The sequence below is a fragment of the Choristoneura fumiferana genome, chromosome 22, assembly GCF_025370935.1.
Source record: "Choristoneura fumiferana chromosome 22, NRCan_CFum_1, whole genome shotgun sequence".
Taxonomy (NCBI): domain Eukaryota; kingdom Metazoa; phylum Arthropoda; class Insecta; order Lepidoptera; family Tortricidae; genus Choristoneura; species Choristoneura fumiferana.
Window position 1 is genome coordinate 8,272,569 of NC_133493.1, and position 17,861 is coordinate 8,290,429.

General features: G+C 38.9%; 1 protein-coding gene and 1 long non-coding RNA gene across 2 annotated transcripts in view; one reads left to right on the forward strand and one right to left on the reverse strand.

Annotated features, from left to right (window-relative positions):
• Positions 1–811: 811 nt before the first annotated feature.
• glu (structural maintenance of chromosomes 4-like protein gluon) overlaps positions 812–17,861 on the forward strand; it is a 70,324-nt gene continuing 53,274 nt past the window's right edge. The window contains exons 1-2 of the mRNA XM_074104895.1: positions 812–1,244; positions 2,881–3,072. Coding sequence (XP_073960996.1) covers positions 951–1,244; positions 2,881–3,072 — 486 coding nt within the window. The 5' untranslated portion in view covers positions 812–950. The remainder of the gene's footprint in view (positions 1,245–2,880; positions 3,073–17,861) is intronic.
• LOC141440393 (uncharacterized) lies at positions 11,368–13,328 on the reverse strand. Its single transcript, XR_012452691.1, has 2 exons — positions 13,218–13,328; positions 11,368–11,740 (listed from the first exon to the last, which is right to left on the reverse strand). It is a non-coding gene; the product is annotated as an uncharacterized lncRNA (long non-coding RNA).

Here is a 17,861-nt window from a genome sequence, read left to right on the forward strand (position 1 = left end):
TTAAAAAAAATTACACCGTGTAAAAGCCTTACTTTTTAGGAATGTTTTTAATTCTTACATTTTTAGCTGTGGCACTAAAAAAATGAAGCTGAGGAGATTCTTTTCGATTTTACAAAAATGACGATATCTCAAAAACTAAGCCATTTTTACAAAACCTAAAACCTCATATTCTGAGAGTTAATTAGCTGTCAATGATATTACATATAAACAGACTATGACCAACTATGAGTGAGTCAGCTGTCAACAGTATATCGTCGGTTTCTGGGACAGCCGTATAATGCGTGTTCGTTACTCGCATCGCCATTCGCCTCGCGATTCGCACGATTGTGTAAATGCTGTATTAATTATATGATTATTGCAGTTATTTGACCCAGCTATTACTTACAATCATTTTTATGTATCAAGTATTATGATTTAGTTTCTTGTGTTCCAGTAATCCTGTTTTACGTAATGTGCTTATTGTATTGAATTGCCGTTGCCGCTTTGATTTTTGTTTTTAATCTTTTTCTCCTTTCCTTAGGGTTGTGTTAAATGCTGTGTACAATAATTATTGTGATGTATTGCGCTGTAATTACGTAAACTAAGTCACTATTTGTAATTTCGTAAGCAAACATTATATTATTGTACCCAAAATTAATAAAATAAAATAAATAGAGACAACAGGGGCTACGCTTCGCCTTTGAAACGAAACGCTTTATTTTTTTTCTTTTTCGCTATTCGCTACTGTCAGTCAACTGTCAACGTCAACGACGAAAAATCGATTCGCGTTTCGCGCTTGGTATCACGTACAACATGCATAAGAAGAATATTATTTATCTTTAATTTAACTGACATTGGCCCAAGCCTTATGGCCGCCATTAAGAGGAATAAATACTGAAACGGTCGTTGTTCAAAATATTTCCAATTTCATTTCCTATCTTAAACTGATTTGCTACTAAATCTGTCTGAAAATGCACCCGAATAAAAAGAGAAAGGGCGGGGAAGAGCCTATGGAAGTGGACGATAATGCCACTACATCTGCAAATGGCGAGACAGAAAACCAAGACTATCTTATAAACGGCGATGTCGATCATATTTCTGATGATGAGGAAGGCGGAGTCCGTGTTTGCGGTATTTATATACCGCCTGCTTCGAAGCCGGCTTTAACGTTCGACGCTACAGGCCCGAGACTGATCATAACACACATTGTCAATGAGAATTTTAAAAGCTACGCCGGTGTGCAGACTTTGGGACCTTTTCATAAGGTAACGACGTAATATATGACACTAGCTGTTGCCCGCGACTTCGTCTGTGCGAATATATTGTGCGCCCACGCGAAATATCTCGCATCTAGAATCGCACCGTCACAAAACAAAATTAAATTACACCATGTAAATGGAAGCAAAAATTATATTAGAAGCAAGAATTATACTTATAATAATTATAAAATAATAGAAGCATTTACTGTATCAGTAACCTGACATATTTTATTTAGTGATGGTTTCATTCTCATCATGCAAAGAATTTTCAGTGTTAAGAAACTATCCCATTTCCACACCAAATTTCATCACAATTGGTTGAGGACTTAAAACTTGAAAACGTTAATAACAAAAAACTTCCAAATTTAGGCTGGTAAATTTTTGTAATCAGCATATTATTAAAGGGCTGATGATGGATGCAATATGGTGACGAAAGCATAAGATGGATATGACTTTTATTAAACTTCAATTAATATTTTTGTGTAAAAATGTATAGAAATTGAAGTGATGGTGATAATCTTTCTAATATAGGTGAAGTATCACTTTACAAATACATACCACTTACATCTGTAGATGTAAAGAAGTAATTTTCCCCTACATAAGTGGACAGTGAACTATAAAAGGAATGCACTGAAAATATATAACATACAGCATGTATTTTTGATACTACCTCAAACTTTAAGGGTAGTTATTGAAGGCCCCAATAATCACGTTTTATTAGGTTTTAGTAAAAAAAAAAGTAGCATGCAATGTATCACTACATGATACAACTTTGTTTTTATTCAAAACATCCAACTTGTTGATGTGACAGCTGTCACAGAACGCTTCTCTCTTGTATCAAACTATTGTACGCATTACATTACTGCTCAAAAATATTTCAAATATTAATTATGCTCTGGTAGTTAATTCTAAATTAACAATGTGTTTTGAAATCGGTTCACAGCACTTAAACCTTCGTGGTTACAGTTTGAGGTAGTATCAAAAATACATGCTGTAGAAAAAAATACAATTATTTACTACAACAATAAAATTATCCAACTATTTTTCAAACCAATTGTAGTCATATCCATATTACGTATATTGTTCAACATGATTTAGACATAAATTGCATCTGGCCGCTCACTGCATATCATATACAGGGTTATTGGTCAGTTAAAAAAATTTAACTACACTTGGTTTGGATAGGTGGTTAACTAAACATCAACAAACTTCAGCTGCCAGATTTGGTACATTCAAGTGTTTAAACATTTTACTTTTTATCATTGTAATACAAACTAGATGTAAATGTTTAGATAGTTTAATGGGGGAATTTCAATATTTAAGACATCAATTGACTTTGTTTCAAGTATAATAATAACAAATGGTGTCAAAGTTAAAGCAAAAGCATTAGGATTATAAGTTTTTACTGGTTGTATGTATGAATCATAGCATACCAGCTTAGCCTAGCCTATCAACAACTAGCTTTTACTAAATTAATATCAATTACCTATTCATGTGAAAAGGGATATTTTGTGTCAGCAATAAATGCTAATATTTTCAGCTTGTTTTCCAATTTATGTATGTATTCAAAATCAGTGATTAACTTTTAAATTTTAATTTAATAAAATGATGAAAATGAAAAATACATTATGTTTTATTACAGAGCTTTACTGCAATAATTGGTCCAAATGGTAGCGGCAAGAGCAATGTCATAGACTCAATGCTGTTTGTCTTCGGCTATCGAGCTACGAAGATCCGTTCCAAGAAGATTTCGGTTCTCATTCACTCTTCAAGCAAATATCCAAATATTACGAGTGCCAGTGTCGAGGTTCACTTCTGCCAGATTATTGATGGGGTAAGTGTTCCAATGGTTGGCCTAGACCAGGGGCTGTATTGTCCAAAGCCGGGTTTGGACTTCGAAGAAAAATCGTGCAAGTTGCATTACATTGCGAGGCTGCAAAGCCATCGAGTTTGTAGTGGTCAATCGAGTGCTGCAATGTAATGTTACTTGCACAATTTTTCTTGCAAGTCTAAACTAGAATTTACACGCAAGCACTCGCGCGGTCGCATTCACAGTCTCTTTCTATCCTGGTCCTAAAGTGCATGAAAAAAAGAAGTGATGAAATGATTGCGATTCTGAATGTGTTGACAATAAAGCCTCTGGGTTCTATTTGCGTATATTATTATCCATTATGAGTCCCTTAGGAGCTGTTCATAAACCACAAATGGAGCTCACACTGATTACCGTTCCCAATTCACATGTGTACCAAGTTTTAAAACAAATGCAAAAAAGGGCAGGGTAGCGTTTTATGTGGTTCTCTGTGGCTTTCCATAACGCTGACAGTCACATTTGGTGTACATACATACTACATAAGCCTCTCTAAAATATTAAACAAAAAAAAATAGAAAAAAAACTTACATATAACACCAAATTGCATGGTGTTCCGGCGTGTGTTTTACAACATTATTTGGGGTGTGTGTTTGCAACATTACTTTCACATCGTAACACCTTTTCATACAGCAAGATTTGTCTCGAATTATTAACAAGTTTCATACCGCGTGGCAATACTAATTTATAAAATAGTAGGTACTAATTAGGGCATGCGGTACCGGTACCATTTCCAGAACCGGGACTGAGATTTTCGGTACTGGGGCAGAACCGGGAATTCCCGGGATTTCGGTACTTTTCGGTACTGAGTAAATGAATTGTATTTTTTTTGTTAATTTGATAAATGAAACACCTGTAAAGTGATAATTGTTGTAATTTAACCCAAAACAATTAACAAAGTGCAAAATTTAATCAACAAAAGTCAAAACACAGGTATGGAAAAGATCCTATATGCCTGTGTACCTATAACGTTCGCTCAAATGTCTCCGCATTGCCGCTGTGCGCACTGTGCGGGCTGGTTTTTTCCCTCTGTGACTCGGCTGAGGTGGTCCTACGGCGGTTCTCTATAGCGCAGGTTGCACTTCTGGGTGAGTTTAACGCCTACCGCCAGGTGTGGTTATTCCCGTTCCACAAGACCACTCATGCTGTAAGAAAAGCTCATGCTTTTGCTCTGGCTTTGAATTTCTCACACCTGTGCCAATTTAGTCGGTTTTAAAAACTCAGTCGTGTTTATTTTCCGTTCTGTGCCTCTTTCTATTTCCCACCACCTTTCAGCTACACTTGTTTTAAGGGCGAATATTCGAGCGTTTTGACCGCTCGGTCAAACGCCATTAGCATCCCACGTTTATAAGCACAACAGAAAGAAAATTGCGTCAATTTTAATCACGCGAAATTTAGCATCGGTATTGTCTTTAATTTTCATAAAAATTTAACCCTACGCATAACCCTTTTTAATAACACCTGCCAGAAACTAACGACAAAAAAAACCGCTGAATATTCGCACTTTTCTTCCAAACTAAACTTTGGGGGTCACATCGAGGCCTTGGTGAAAACCGCTGCGAAAAAGCTTGGCATCCTTTCCAAAGTTAGGCGATACTTTACTGCGGACCAGCTCCTTCACCCTTACAGAGCCCGAGTCCGGTATTGCATGGAGTACCTATTGCTGTCACCTTTAGGACGGCTCTGCCCAGTACTAGTTGGCTGCTTTGGATTCGGTGGAACGGCGAGCGATGAAGAAACTCATTAGCGGCGATTTTGTGGTAAATTTTTGCTAACAGAGTTCGCCACCGCAGAAGGGTAGCTCGTGCTCGGTGCTACACAATCTTATTCCATCAGTTCCTTCCATTCACAGGTCGACCAGAAGTAGGCGGAATCTTCACCTTTATGTTGTCAGCATCCTTAAACTTCACACAAAGCGTTTTCGCTCGTCCTTCATTATCCGGCCGGATATTTAAGGAGTGGAAAGCCTTGCCAGCTTCTGTGTTTTCTGATCGCTACAATGAGGCTGTCTTAAAATCTAGGGTGAATGGACATTTATTTGGCAAGCATGCTCCACCTCAGTCAACATCTTTGCTTAGGCGTGATTGTGGTCAAATGCAAGCATATTACTGTATATAAAAATATGACAAAATAGAACAAAAAGATACGTAACACATCACTAACATATAACTAGTTGTTATTTAGATGGTAGTGTTAATTAACATTACATAGATAAAAACACAAACAAGCTCATCACTATCATTATCAATCGTTTAGACATACAGACTACAGGATAGTACCAATACTAAATCCTAACAGCTATATTTTGACTACCTGAGGCCGTATTGTCTAACGCGCTGACATTAGCGGTTGCAATTACCATCTCCTTCTACCCTCATCCTACACGAAGTGACAGAAAGAAATGGTAAAAACGATTGTGATACCAAGTGCGTTAAGCAATAAGACCTCAGTACCCCTAGTGTAAGTTTTCGGTTACAAAATACGTGTCGATCACGTTCGCGTAAAATCTCAATTTGTATGGAAACACGAACATCGCAAACGTTCCACTAGAGGCGCTGTTCGTGTTTCCATACAAATTGAGATTTTATCGCGAACGCGATCGAGACGTATTTTGTAGCCGAAAACTTACACTAGGGGCACACTGGTTCACCATTCGTCGTCGTCGCCGTCGTCAGGTCGGGCAGCAGGCGGACCGAGCATGCCGATTGCACCCGAATAAAACCGAGCGTGTGTGAATCGGTTAAGGTGACAGCATTACAAGGCCCACGCGTAATTTTTGAATTCAAAAAACGTCAATTAATTTAGTTACAAACTCAGTACCGAAGGAACCGAAGAACCGGGATTTTTTTCTCCCAGAACCGGTACCAGTGTATTCGAAAATTCCCGGGATTTCCCGGTACTTTCAGTACCGGGAATTCCCGGGAGCATGCCCTAGTACTAATAGTGAATAATATGAGACTGATGTTTGGCAGAGATATAAATGTAGATTTACATTTAAATGGGTCAGTATGGGTAACTGGAACGGCGCTAGGCATAAGCGACGTGGGCCAGAGCCTCGCGTCACAAAACAAATAGGTACAGAAGCTAATCTCATTCTCATGTATGTATTTCACTTTTCATACCTATACTCGGCGGTCGCTCTAGGGTTGTCAATTATGGCTAAATTAAAGAAAAAAACTATCGTGGTAGTGGCACTCGTATCTAGTTGTTTGATTTATTGTTGAGAATGAAACGGGAAGAATGGAAATATAAACCACTGGTAACTTGAAAAACGACAATTCACCGTTTAATGTTAAATTTAAACAACTGTCCACTGAACAAAAAAGTTCACAGACGCGTGTCTCAAGCGGTCCCAACCGGTCCGAGATATCTTGTCCGTGAGCAGTGTCTATGTGTGCGTTGCTCGAGCGCACTTTGTATGTAGATTGATTTCTGTACCTATCTGTTTTGTGCTCGCGTTCTGAGGGGCCTCACGCCTAATGTGTGGTATGTCATCACCATCATATGGCTTCGCAAAATATTTAAAAGTGTTTTTTAATCAACTGAGGCCATAATGGGGAATATTTAATTCAGATAGATAACAAAACAATTTGCTTACATTTTTAACATGTAGCTTCACTTATGACATTACTTTATGTAGACTAAGTTAGTGTCATTAATGCTAAAATCACAAGGTTTAAGTTGAAACACATTTACACTATAACTGGACGTAATTTCAGCTGATTAACTGGACGAACCACTAGTTTTTCTTCTGGAGTAACCACTTTTTCCATTGGACGAGCAATTAATTCCCTAGTTGATTGATCCAAAACATTCTTGTTCTGACGAATAACTGGTCGGTCAATAGGACGGTCCACCACAGAGTGACTTGGTCGAAGAACAGGCACATAGTATATGGGACGAATGGAATGTTTAGGGCTTTGGCAAGTGCCAAACCAAAGTATGTGCAAGTCTTTGTTGCAATGCATCAAACATTCATTGTCATAGGTTTTGTAGTCGCTTCCGCATACAGCTCCGGCTGGATCTGGATCGCATGCGCACAAAGGCTGCGTTTTGGCTTCTGAAAATCCTAACAAGGTCACTGGAAGAGAGGAGGTACAATGAATTAACTGCTGGCAACAGATAAAAGTACTGTGGGTACCTAAGAGATAAACGATAAATTAGGTGCTTGGAAATTATATGTATTTTACTAGCTGCCCGCCATGGATTCGTGCAGGTGTAGGTACGTATTTAAAAAAAAACTTCCTGATGTTTATAATAAAAAAATATATATCCAAATAGGTGGTAGCATTTTGAAGTGATGCGCTTTAAATGCATTCTCTGGCAATACGGTATTTGACTATTTTGTATATGTTTTACGAATAAAGAAACAATTTTTAAGCTACCTTTACAAATAACAAAGTTATGAGGGTTTGAAATTCAAGATTAGACAGAGAAAGACATACTGGCATGTGACGTCACACGCCAGTACCGCCATACGTGCTGCATAGAGAAAAGCGTTTGAGAAAGAGATAGGTATATAGATTTTCAAAAAATCACTATAAATCCAATTTTCAAGCGATTTAAGTTTTCTCTTCGCTAAAAACTGTCTGTATATCTATATTTTCATAATAATATTAAGATATGGCAAATTCAGGAGTTGTCAAATACCGTATTGGTAGTTTTAGCGTGCTATCTATACTAGTCAAAAGAAAATAAAGCCAGTTTTAGACTAGCGTTCTTTTGCGCGTATACATACGGTCGTTTTTGGCTTACGCTCTTACACGAGCGGTAGATTGTATCATACGCTCGTATTACTGCGTAGTGCGCGATTAACGCTCGAAGAAAACAAAATCGCATCGGACCCTACATTACGAAGTGTAAAATTTGAATTTCGTGTCTTGCCGTCCCGCTGACGCTAAATTATTTATATGAGAGTGAGAGGGAAGGTACGATACGAACTTCGATTGTCTAATTTCGTAGTAGCCGCCCTGTACGCGCGTACACGTGCTTCCAAAAGAAAGCTTATTCGCGCGTGAATCAATAAACATTTTACTCACTATAGATGACAATCCGCAGCATGTTGGGTGATCATTCGTTGAGTGAATCAACGGTTTTGATTTACGGGATCGCCATTTTGATTTGTAACTGCTGCTTGAATCCAATACTAAGCAGTGTCCTTGAAAAATGGATCTTAGGCTAATATCGCTGCACTTATTTCCGTCTCATTTTCTTTGATTGATTTTGCTGTCAAATGGTTAGGTACGCTTTTGATTGAAGTTAAATAGAATACATTTACGGCTATAAAATTAATCTGGAATATTTTAGCCTACAGTTGGGCATATATATTTTTTTTTTATTCCACTGGGTGGAAAACGAGCAAGTGGGTCTCCTGATGGTAAGAGATCACCACCGCCCATTAACATCTGCATCGCGTTGCCAACCTAGAGGCCTAAGGTGGGATACCTCAAGTGCCAGTAATTTCACCGGCTGTCTTACTCTCCACGCCGAAACACAACAGTGCAAGCACTGCTGCTTCACGGCAGGATTAGCGAGCAAGATGGTGGTAGCAATCCGGGCGGACCTTGCACAAGGTCCTACCCTACCTGCAAAAAATATTTACTTCGAAAGAAGAAATCAGAGAAGAAATTCTCGGAACCAAGAAAGCCACCATTTCTGGCTCCCAAAAGGTACACTTTGTACAATCAGGAATGTACTTATGAAAAATTTAGAAATGCTTGAAACTTTTTATATCAATAGGAATAACCTTCCTAATTAACAAAAATTACAATATGTACACGCCCATAGAAACTGACATGAGCTTCTATGGGTGTGTAGATGAAAAACAGGGTTGGTATTTCCGTGTCGGGTATTATCCGAGCCGGTAAAGAGTGTCACCTGTCAAAACGATCGAGTCAAAGACACAAATAATCTTTTTTAATGTTTTTTATTCTGGACTATGGAACAACCCGTAACCAACCGGACTGTCGTAATTGGGCGGTAAAGAAAGCTCTTTCATTTTTTAAAATTAATTGATGCTACTTAAAAATCCGTGGTGGCCTAGTGGTTTGACCTATCGCCTCTCAAGCAGAGGGTCGTGGGTTCAAACCCCGGCTCGCACTCTGAGTTTTTCGAAATTCATGTGCGGAATTTCATTTGAAATTTACCACGAGCTTTGCGGTGAAAGGAATCGTGAGGAAACCTGCACAAACCTGCGAAGCAATTCAAATGGTGTGTGTGAAGTTCCAATCCGCACTGGGCCCGCGTGGGAACTATGGCCAAGCCCTCTTGTTCTGAGAGGAGGCCTGTGCAACAGTGGGACGTATAAATAGGCTGGGATGATGATGATGATGACTTAAAAATCTGATTTTTTTTCTGTTAATTAGAAACGTTATTCCCATCGATAAAAAAAGTTTCAAGCGTTTCTAAAATTTCCATCCATTCCCCATTGGTGCACTTTCTCGGAAGGTGCGCTATTTCAAAAAGTGTACTGTCCAAAACGCACCCTTTCCCAAAAGGTACACTTGCTCCAGTGGCGTAACGTGGGTAACAGCCGCCCGGGGCGGAAGAAAATTTTTCCGCCCTGTTATTTTAGGGCAGGTACTCATTCTAATCGGTCCGAATCGTAGGTGCGTACATTTATTTTTGATATGGAATTATCATCATCCCAGCCTATACACGTCCCACTGCTGGGCACAGTCCTCCTCTCAGAATGAGAACACTAGGGCCGTAGTTCCCATGCGGGCCCAGTGCGGATTGGGAACTTCACACATACTTACCATTAATTTTTTATGGTATTTTGCCGCCCCTTTAATGTGCCGCCCAGGGCGGTTTAATTAATTACTTTAATGTATTAACCACTGAAAGACTTAGGGGCTGTTTCACCAGCCATTGATTAAATTTATCCGTCAAATAAAATTAATCAATGGGTGGTAAAACAACCCCTTAATATTTTGGAATCATTTGGTGATAGGTTACCTTGTGGTGTTGCCCTATATTAACAATTTATTTGATAGCAGGTTAAACTATTGAAATAATACTTGCTTGGCTTGCAATTGCATTTTCCTTATGCATCACGCGCAATTTAATTTTAATTAGTGCCATAACTCGACTTTGATCGGCGTCGTTAATACTCGATTCGATTTTGCTTACGATCATGATAAGAATTAATTGTATCTTAAAAGCTAATAAAAGTCTCTAAGTATATGCTTATTTCATTCCTGAATCTTTATATTATCTTTAGCGTTATTTAAGTCTTATCTTAAGTACTGTGTAAGTGTGTTTATCAACAGGTGGGATTAAAAAAAAACTATCAATAATTAGACAAACACAAAAAAAAAACTAAAAACAAGTGCAGTGATATTGTGTCCGTGAGCAGTGTCTATGTGTGCGTTGCTCGAGCGCACAATGTATGTAGATTGATTTCTGTACCTATATCTGTTTTGTGCCTACACAACCAATTTACCCTAATGTTGATTTATAATATAACTAGACGTTACCGCGACTCCGTCCGCGTGGGATTCGGTTATCGCTATCCAAAAATGCGATTTTCCTCGATAAAAACTATCCTATGTCCTTCCCCGGGACTTAATCTATCTGTATACAGAATTTCATCTAAATCGGTCCAGTGGTTTAGAAGTGATGAAGTAACAAACAAACGGACTTACAAACTTTCGCATTTATAATTTATAATATTTATATTATATATTTATAGTATTACTAGCTGTTGCCCACGACTCCGTCCGCGTAGAAGTATGAAAAATACTTGATATCCTATTCTCAGATCTACCGAATATACCTATACAAAAAAAGTAGTTAGGTAAGGTACTATTAGAAGTAGGATACCTATGCCTAATAAGGGCCTACGCGGTTTGCACGAAGCGGGTGGACGGTTGTTGAATAACCTAACCTAACATTGTCACTTGAAAGTTCAGTATCTCAAAAAAGGCTGAACTGATTTTGATAAAACATGTCTAAGAACATTCGCTAGAAACCCTGCTTCCAAATTAAAAAAAACCGCATTCCAATCGGTTCACTCGCTTAAGAGCTACGGTGCCACAACCAAACAGACAGACACACATAGCGGTCAAACTTATAACACCCCTCTTTTTGCGTCGGTGGTTGAAAATAGTATGAGCAGCGCTAAATGCACGCGTCGTGTGCGACAGATTTTGCCTGCACCCGCATGCACCCGCAGGTGTGCGCCCGCTCTGTGCACCCGTGCCAGCCTTCGTAGGCCCTAAGGGTAGGATTGAAAATAATTTGATAAATAAAACAACACCATGTAATCCTCTGCTGTTCTGACCAAGCGTTTAATACGTGGTAGTCCAAAACAGTGTTATGTATTGAACAAATTACCCGAGCAAATGAGTTGGCGCTGATGCTATTAATGGGTGAAACGCCTGCGCTGATCTGGACGGGATCGGATGTACCACAGGCCTTGTACGATGTCCCGCGTGCGCTGGGACCGAATTAAGTTCGCAGGGACCCCACCATAGCACGTGTCGTAAATGCGCCGCATCGCCACAATGCATCCAGCATTCATTTTCATATGTCTTGAAGTCGCTTGCACAGACCTGTCCTCGAGGATCTGGGGCGCAGCCACATAGAGAGGGACGCATTGCATTGGCCCCCAAAGCTACACTAAGCAGGGTCACTGGAAATAAAAAACAAGCGAGGTTTCAACGAGACACCAACGGACACATTTCACACATTTTGTTGCATAGAAGTAGCGTGGCTCTCTAACGTAATTGTTATAGTTTATTAATAATAGTAATGTATAAGATAAGCAAAGCTCGAATCGTTAATGTTTAGAAAGTGACCGCTAAGCTTTAGAATTGGGCCGAGCATGTCTGGTGGACACCAAATGACACGCTTAGCCCCATTGAGTACCGCTCGACGATCTATGAGTTCTATGACGCAAGGCAACCCGAGGCGCAGATGGCGGGATGACCAGACAGCGTATTGTCTAAAGCGCGTATTGAATTACATCTTTCTACTCTCATTCTAAATCGTGCGACAGAAAGATGTGAAAATAATGGTGATACCGAGTGCGTTAGATAATAAATAAGGCTTCTGGATACGGAACTGAGCGAGTGGCCGTATAAAGCCCTGTGACCTTATTGTCTTGCACACTTGGATCACGTTCCCTTTCACCACTTCTTTCTGTGACACGGCCTCAGACGAGGGAAGAAAGAGATGGTGAATGCGATCGAGACCGTCAGCGCGTAATGCCTCCTCCAGATTAGGGATGGCGATTCTTTTCAGGAAAGATCGATTTCCAAATCGATCCGAATCGAGGCCTGAAAAGTCGATTCACAAAAAAATTGAAGTCAAGAAGATTGATTTTCTAAAAATCGATCTGTTCTTGATTTGTTTTTCTAGCTCGTATTTTCAATATGTAATTACAATGATGGAAGAAATTACCGTAGTAATCGAAATCCGCAGTTCGTATGGTACAGTCAAGGGCAAAGATATCGACACAGCCAAAGTTGCAAAAATATGTATACACGGCCTTAATGTTAAGTGTTTGTAACTTTGGCCGTGTCGATATCTTTGCCCTTGACTGTATCTCTTACTCTCCTGTGAAATATTATTAGCGTAAGCGGGGCGGCACGATAATAAGTTCTAATTACGAATTTCGACAAAAAATAGTTAAAATCGAACCTCGATTCGATATTCTCGATCTTCAATCTTGAAATATCGATTCACTACCCTGAATCGATGTTAAAATAAATTTTTCAGTTGAAAAAATTAATTTTTCAGTTGAAAAAATTGATTTTTCGATTAATCGATCTTAGATTGCCATCCCTTCCAGATTACTCGCGAAATTAAACGAAGTTAGGCGAATACGACAGGTGATCATAGGTGTGGAGAGGCACTTCGTCCAACTCGGTCGGTACTTAGGCCAACTTTCCTGAGTACTTCGTGGAGGACTCTGTAGTCTGGAGGAGGCATTAGACAATACGGCCTCTGAATTGGGAGATGTGGGATCAAGAGGAGAGGCTTTTGCCCAGTCATGGGCCTAAATATATGCTGCGAGTGACAGAGACAGAGAGAGATAGAGATGATAATCATGTTATAAAATAACCAAAATAATCATAGATAGAAAAAACAATTTGAATATAACTTACACGTGATTATAGCGACTTTCATCTTGAACTCCCAGAACAGTATTGTTGCACAATTAAATATAACCGCGTTATATATTTAAGTCATTCTGTGTTATTTATGAGCAACGTTAGTCAAGCCTGAAATTAATAAAAACACTTGGTAATATAAAAATAACCATAGTAAATGTGTAACTAATGAATGAGTGATTTTTAGGGCTCCTTAGTTCACGAGAAACCCTTAATCGTTTCATTTAGCCATGCCCATCTGTCCGTACTTAGCTAAAAGATATTAACGAAAAGAAAAATACTTACATAGTTATTTCATCACACTTGCTCGTAAACAGTGTCGTAACATGCAGGCTACCTTGGTTGCAACCCCCCAAATAAAACCCTCGACCTTAATGTGCTTGTCATGAAACCCGTGGTCGGTAAAGAGTCGTTGCCCGTACTAATTTTCTTGTCATGAAGCCCAAGGTCGGTAAATGAGTTTGTTACTGCATGGCGTGCAGCAGCGCGCAGAGCTGGCGCTGCCAAGAGCGCAGTCAGCGGTATCGGCAATTTTTGTAAAAATATTAGTTTTTCTTTTACAAATATACAATTTTACTCGCAAATGTGATGAAAAACAATGTATGTCGCACGGGCGGTGCTGGAATTATTCGACTTCGGGCTTCTAATAGACTCTATATAGTTCGTAATTCTGTATTTACCGCCCTTAAGACACAATGTACTATTACCGTAAGGTAAGACTCTTAGGTACTGTATAATAAAATTAGAAATTAATACAATTATGCGCGGCAAGCAGACCGTAAAAGATTTATAATTTATTACACGATTTTTAAAATTGTGTAACTAAAGCGTTTTATAATTCGTACATAGCAATTGAAGGTAAAAAAAGTGAGTAAGTATTTTTTGTGTCTCTCTCAGGCGTCACGTCAACTTGCAGTTTGTGAATTTTACAAATTATTCGTAAACAACTAATGTTTAAGAATAAAAACTTTTTTTTTCTATTTAGTTTATAAGTTAATTACTGGTAGTGTCTATCAGTGAACGGAGCCGTCTGTCGTAAGAAGTTATCGGAAATCAAGAATCAAGAAGAGTCAGATCATCATCTCGGCCTGTAGGTATACGTCCTGCAGGGCACACTACTCCTCTCAGAAAGAGGGCTTGGGCCGTAGTTGCTAACGTTGCTGGCTGAAAATCAGCGCTGGGGTGTTTGTTTACGCTTCAGCATTATGCTGAGCCAGTGTCCGATTCACAATCACAACCGCAATTACGCATTGCATTGCAGGTGGTAGGACCTTGTGCAAGGTCTGCCCGGATTACTACCACCATCTTGCTCGCTAATCCTGCCGTGAAGCAACAGTGCTTGCACTGTTGTGTTTCGGCGTGGAGAGTAAGACAGCCGGTGAAATTACTGGCACTTTAGGTATCCCATCTTAGGCCTCTAGGTTGGCAACGCATCTACAATACCCCCTGTGCCCTATACCACAAAACTTTACAAGTGTACAAGTCCACAAAATTGTGAAATTGTAAACAAAAAAATGTACCAACAAATATGTATTCGTTACAAATTTGCAGTATACAAATATGTATCAATTTATTTAGCTTCTTAGATGTTGAAGGTAGTTTCACTTAATACGCGATACGCAAGAATTACATTAATTACGTACATAGATACCAAACCAACTGACATTACAATGGACTTGCATTGCATTGCAAGCTAAACTAACCATTTTAGACTCTCTCTCTCATTTTAGTCTTACAATTAATTCTTCTTCACTATCACCGCCACTAGAACTAAACATTTCGTGAAACAAAGTATTCTCCTTGAATCAATAATTTGTATTGCATTTACAACCTCTTGACACACGTTTAGTGAATTGTGAACTTGTACCTACAATTCTACATATACAGTTTACTTATTATTACAATTAACTGTAACAAAAATCTTAAACCTACAATTGTCAACTAAATATTTTTAATAATTTTCTTAAAAACATTTGTTATACTTATGTAAAGTTTTGTGATACAATAAATTGTAGAATTGTAGCTACAATTTACATATTTGTAAGAATTTTCCTCTACAAATATGTCACTTGTATTATTACAAACTTGTAACTATACAATTGTAGAATTGTAATTGTAAGTTTTGTGGGATATACCACTTGTGTTGCAGATGTTTATGGGCGGTGGTGATTTCTTACCATCAGGAGACCCACTTGCTCGTTTTCCATCCAGTCGAATAAAAAAAATACTACCTTCGTGTTGTTTATTTGTACTTACTTGTGTATTGTGTTGCGAATAAATCGCTGCATAAATACAAAAGGGCCACAAATAAAACAAAAATATTCTTATTTTTATTGCAATTAGTTGCACGTTAAATAGCATTTAAAATGCAATTATTGCGAATGAAAAAAACATTTTTTTTTACTTGTGGCCCTTTTGTATTTAAGCAACGAAATGTAGGTATTTTCTTTTTCTAGTTCCTAAACGCTACATCTAACTATCCTCGCTCAGCGCAGATCTAGCAGGCGCGGCTCACTCCGCGATTTTATTTTCCGCTACAAGTAGATGTCCGGCCCCTCTAGAGTGTGTTATTCCACTACACGTGCCACGTGCGAGTGAATACGAGTTATGCGATGGACAGAGAAGCGAGCAGTAGACACGATTCTTATGCCTAAACGTCACTTTTGTACGGCAGTGAAGCTTCTGTCCTGTGAGGGTGTGTTCTGTGAGGTTCTCTCTTTTGATGTTGACGAAAGCCGCCTTTTATATGCCTACGTAATTTCATTAGCAAAATCACCGCGCACCACCAAGCAACATTGAACTCTAGTGCTGCGCGTGAAGGTCGTTATTATTCAGCACCAACGTTTTGGTTTAGGATAGGGTTGTAAATCAATGAAAATAATACTCCATATCCATATAACTTTAAAGTAAATTCGGACAAATACTTAGTTTTCTAGAATTTAAATTGACGCGCCTACGATCTCCGACGGTCACAAATTGCTACTTGCAAACGTGTTGCGAATGCGTATGCGTCGGGCTGCCTAAAGGCTTTGTGTCACCGCAATGGGCGGGTAAATCGGACAATACTTAGTTTCTAGCATTTTTAATTGTCGCTACGACTCCGACGGTAAAATTGTTTGTACAACATAATTGGGTTAGTTAGTGTAATGTACAGGATAGAAAATATTATATTATAATTTTCATGAATTTACAAAAAAAATAAACTCATGTTCAGATAACATTATGTAGTTTCCATACTGTTTAGTGTGGCTATACATATACTGTTTCAGCGCTCAAACTGTACAATTTAAATATAAACCTACTCCTCATCCCAAAATAGCTCAATCAATCCCAAAACACCACGCTATTTTTTGATAGATATTCTAATATCCTCACGAAAATCACACAGCAACACGTAGCGTTACGCGGCGCGACTAGTTCGAGCGAGAGACTGCGAGCATGCGTGCCGGCCGGGCGGTGCTCATAGCCCTAGTGAGTTAACCCACGCCGGCGTGGGGTGTTTTGATACTCACAGAAATCGCACCTATTTATATCGCGGAGTGCGCCGCGCCTGCTTATTCTGTGTCTTTTGTAGAAACAGCTAGGCGGAGCGAAAATAGGTAAGTGAAGCGTTTCTATCGGTTTATGACAAACATTCCTCGCACTCGCACATCTCTGGTGGAAACGCAGTGTGATAAGGCTTTTAAAATTTTACATATGGCTGACTTCGACATAATATTCATGGCGTCAGTGACAACAGACTCACAGATGTGCAATCCGACTGTGAGCCTTGTGTCATTGTCCGTTCAAACGACGCCGTCGGGTACTTGTAGCTTCATATTAAAAATGTGGAGTGCGTCATGCCTGGTTATACTAATTACTTAAATGTTAAGTACAGGTGAAATTAAAATAGATTAATTGTTTCGGTATTGCGTTTCAACATCAATAGACCGTTCACCCTTCTCTCTGCCAGCTAAATGGTTGTTTTGGGTATGTTATGTTGAAAAAAAAAATCATCGTGATATAGGTACAATCGAACAATTGAATCATGACCCAGGGTGGAACCTTTTAATAATCAATTTCACTATCATTTCATTGACAAATGTATGAGATGTCAACATGACATACGAAACACAAAAGTTCCACCCTTCAATTTAATTTGTTCGACGGTACCACCAGAGCTGAGGTTACGCATAGAAAAACATGTCATGTAGTGACAACGGGATTTTGACATTCATTCATTCATTTCATTCACTTTTAGGTATGCAATCAGTACTTCATGTAGCTGTGTGTATAATCATTCACTTCAACTCTCGTGGCACTACCTAGGTAATATGCAGCAGATACATTGTATCGAAGTTGAATTTTCACGTTAAGGACCAACGTATGAATTATGAACGTGGCCCGATACAAATCGACGGTTTTCTTTATTTTCTTAAATATTTGAAACTAACTTCTCCGCGACCTCGTCTGCTAAGAATTCGTTAGTTGCTATCTCGCGGGAACTATGCCATTTCCCGGAGTAAAAACTATCCTATGTCTAGCCCAGGTTTTTAAACAATCTTCTTATCAAATTTCATCTAAATCTGTTCAGCTGTGCGTGAAAAGGTAACAAACATGCAAACAAGAGTTACTTTCACATTTATATTAGTAACTAAC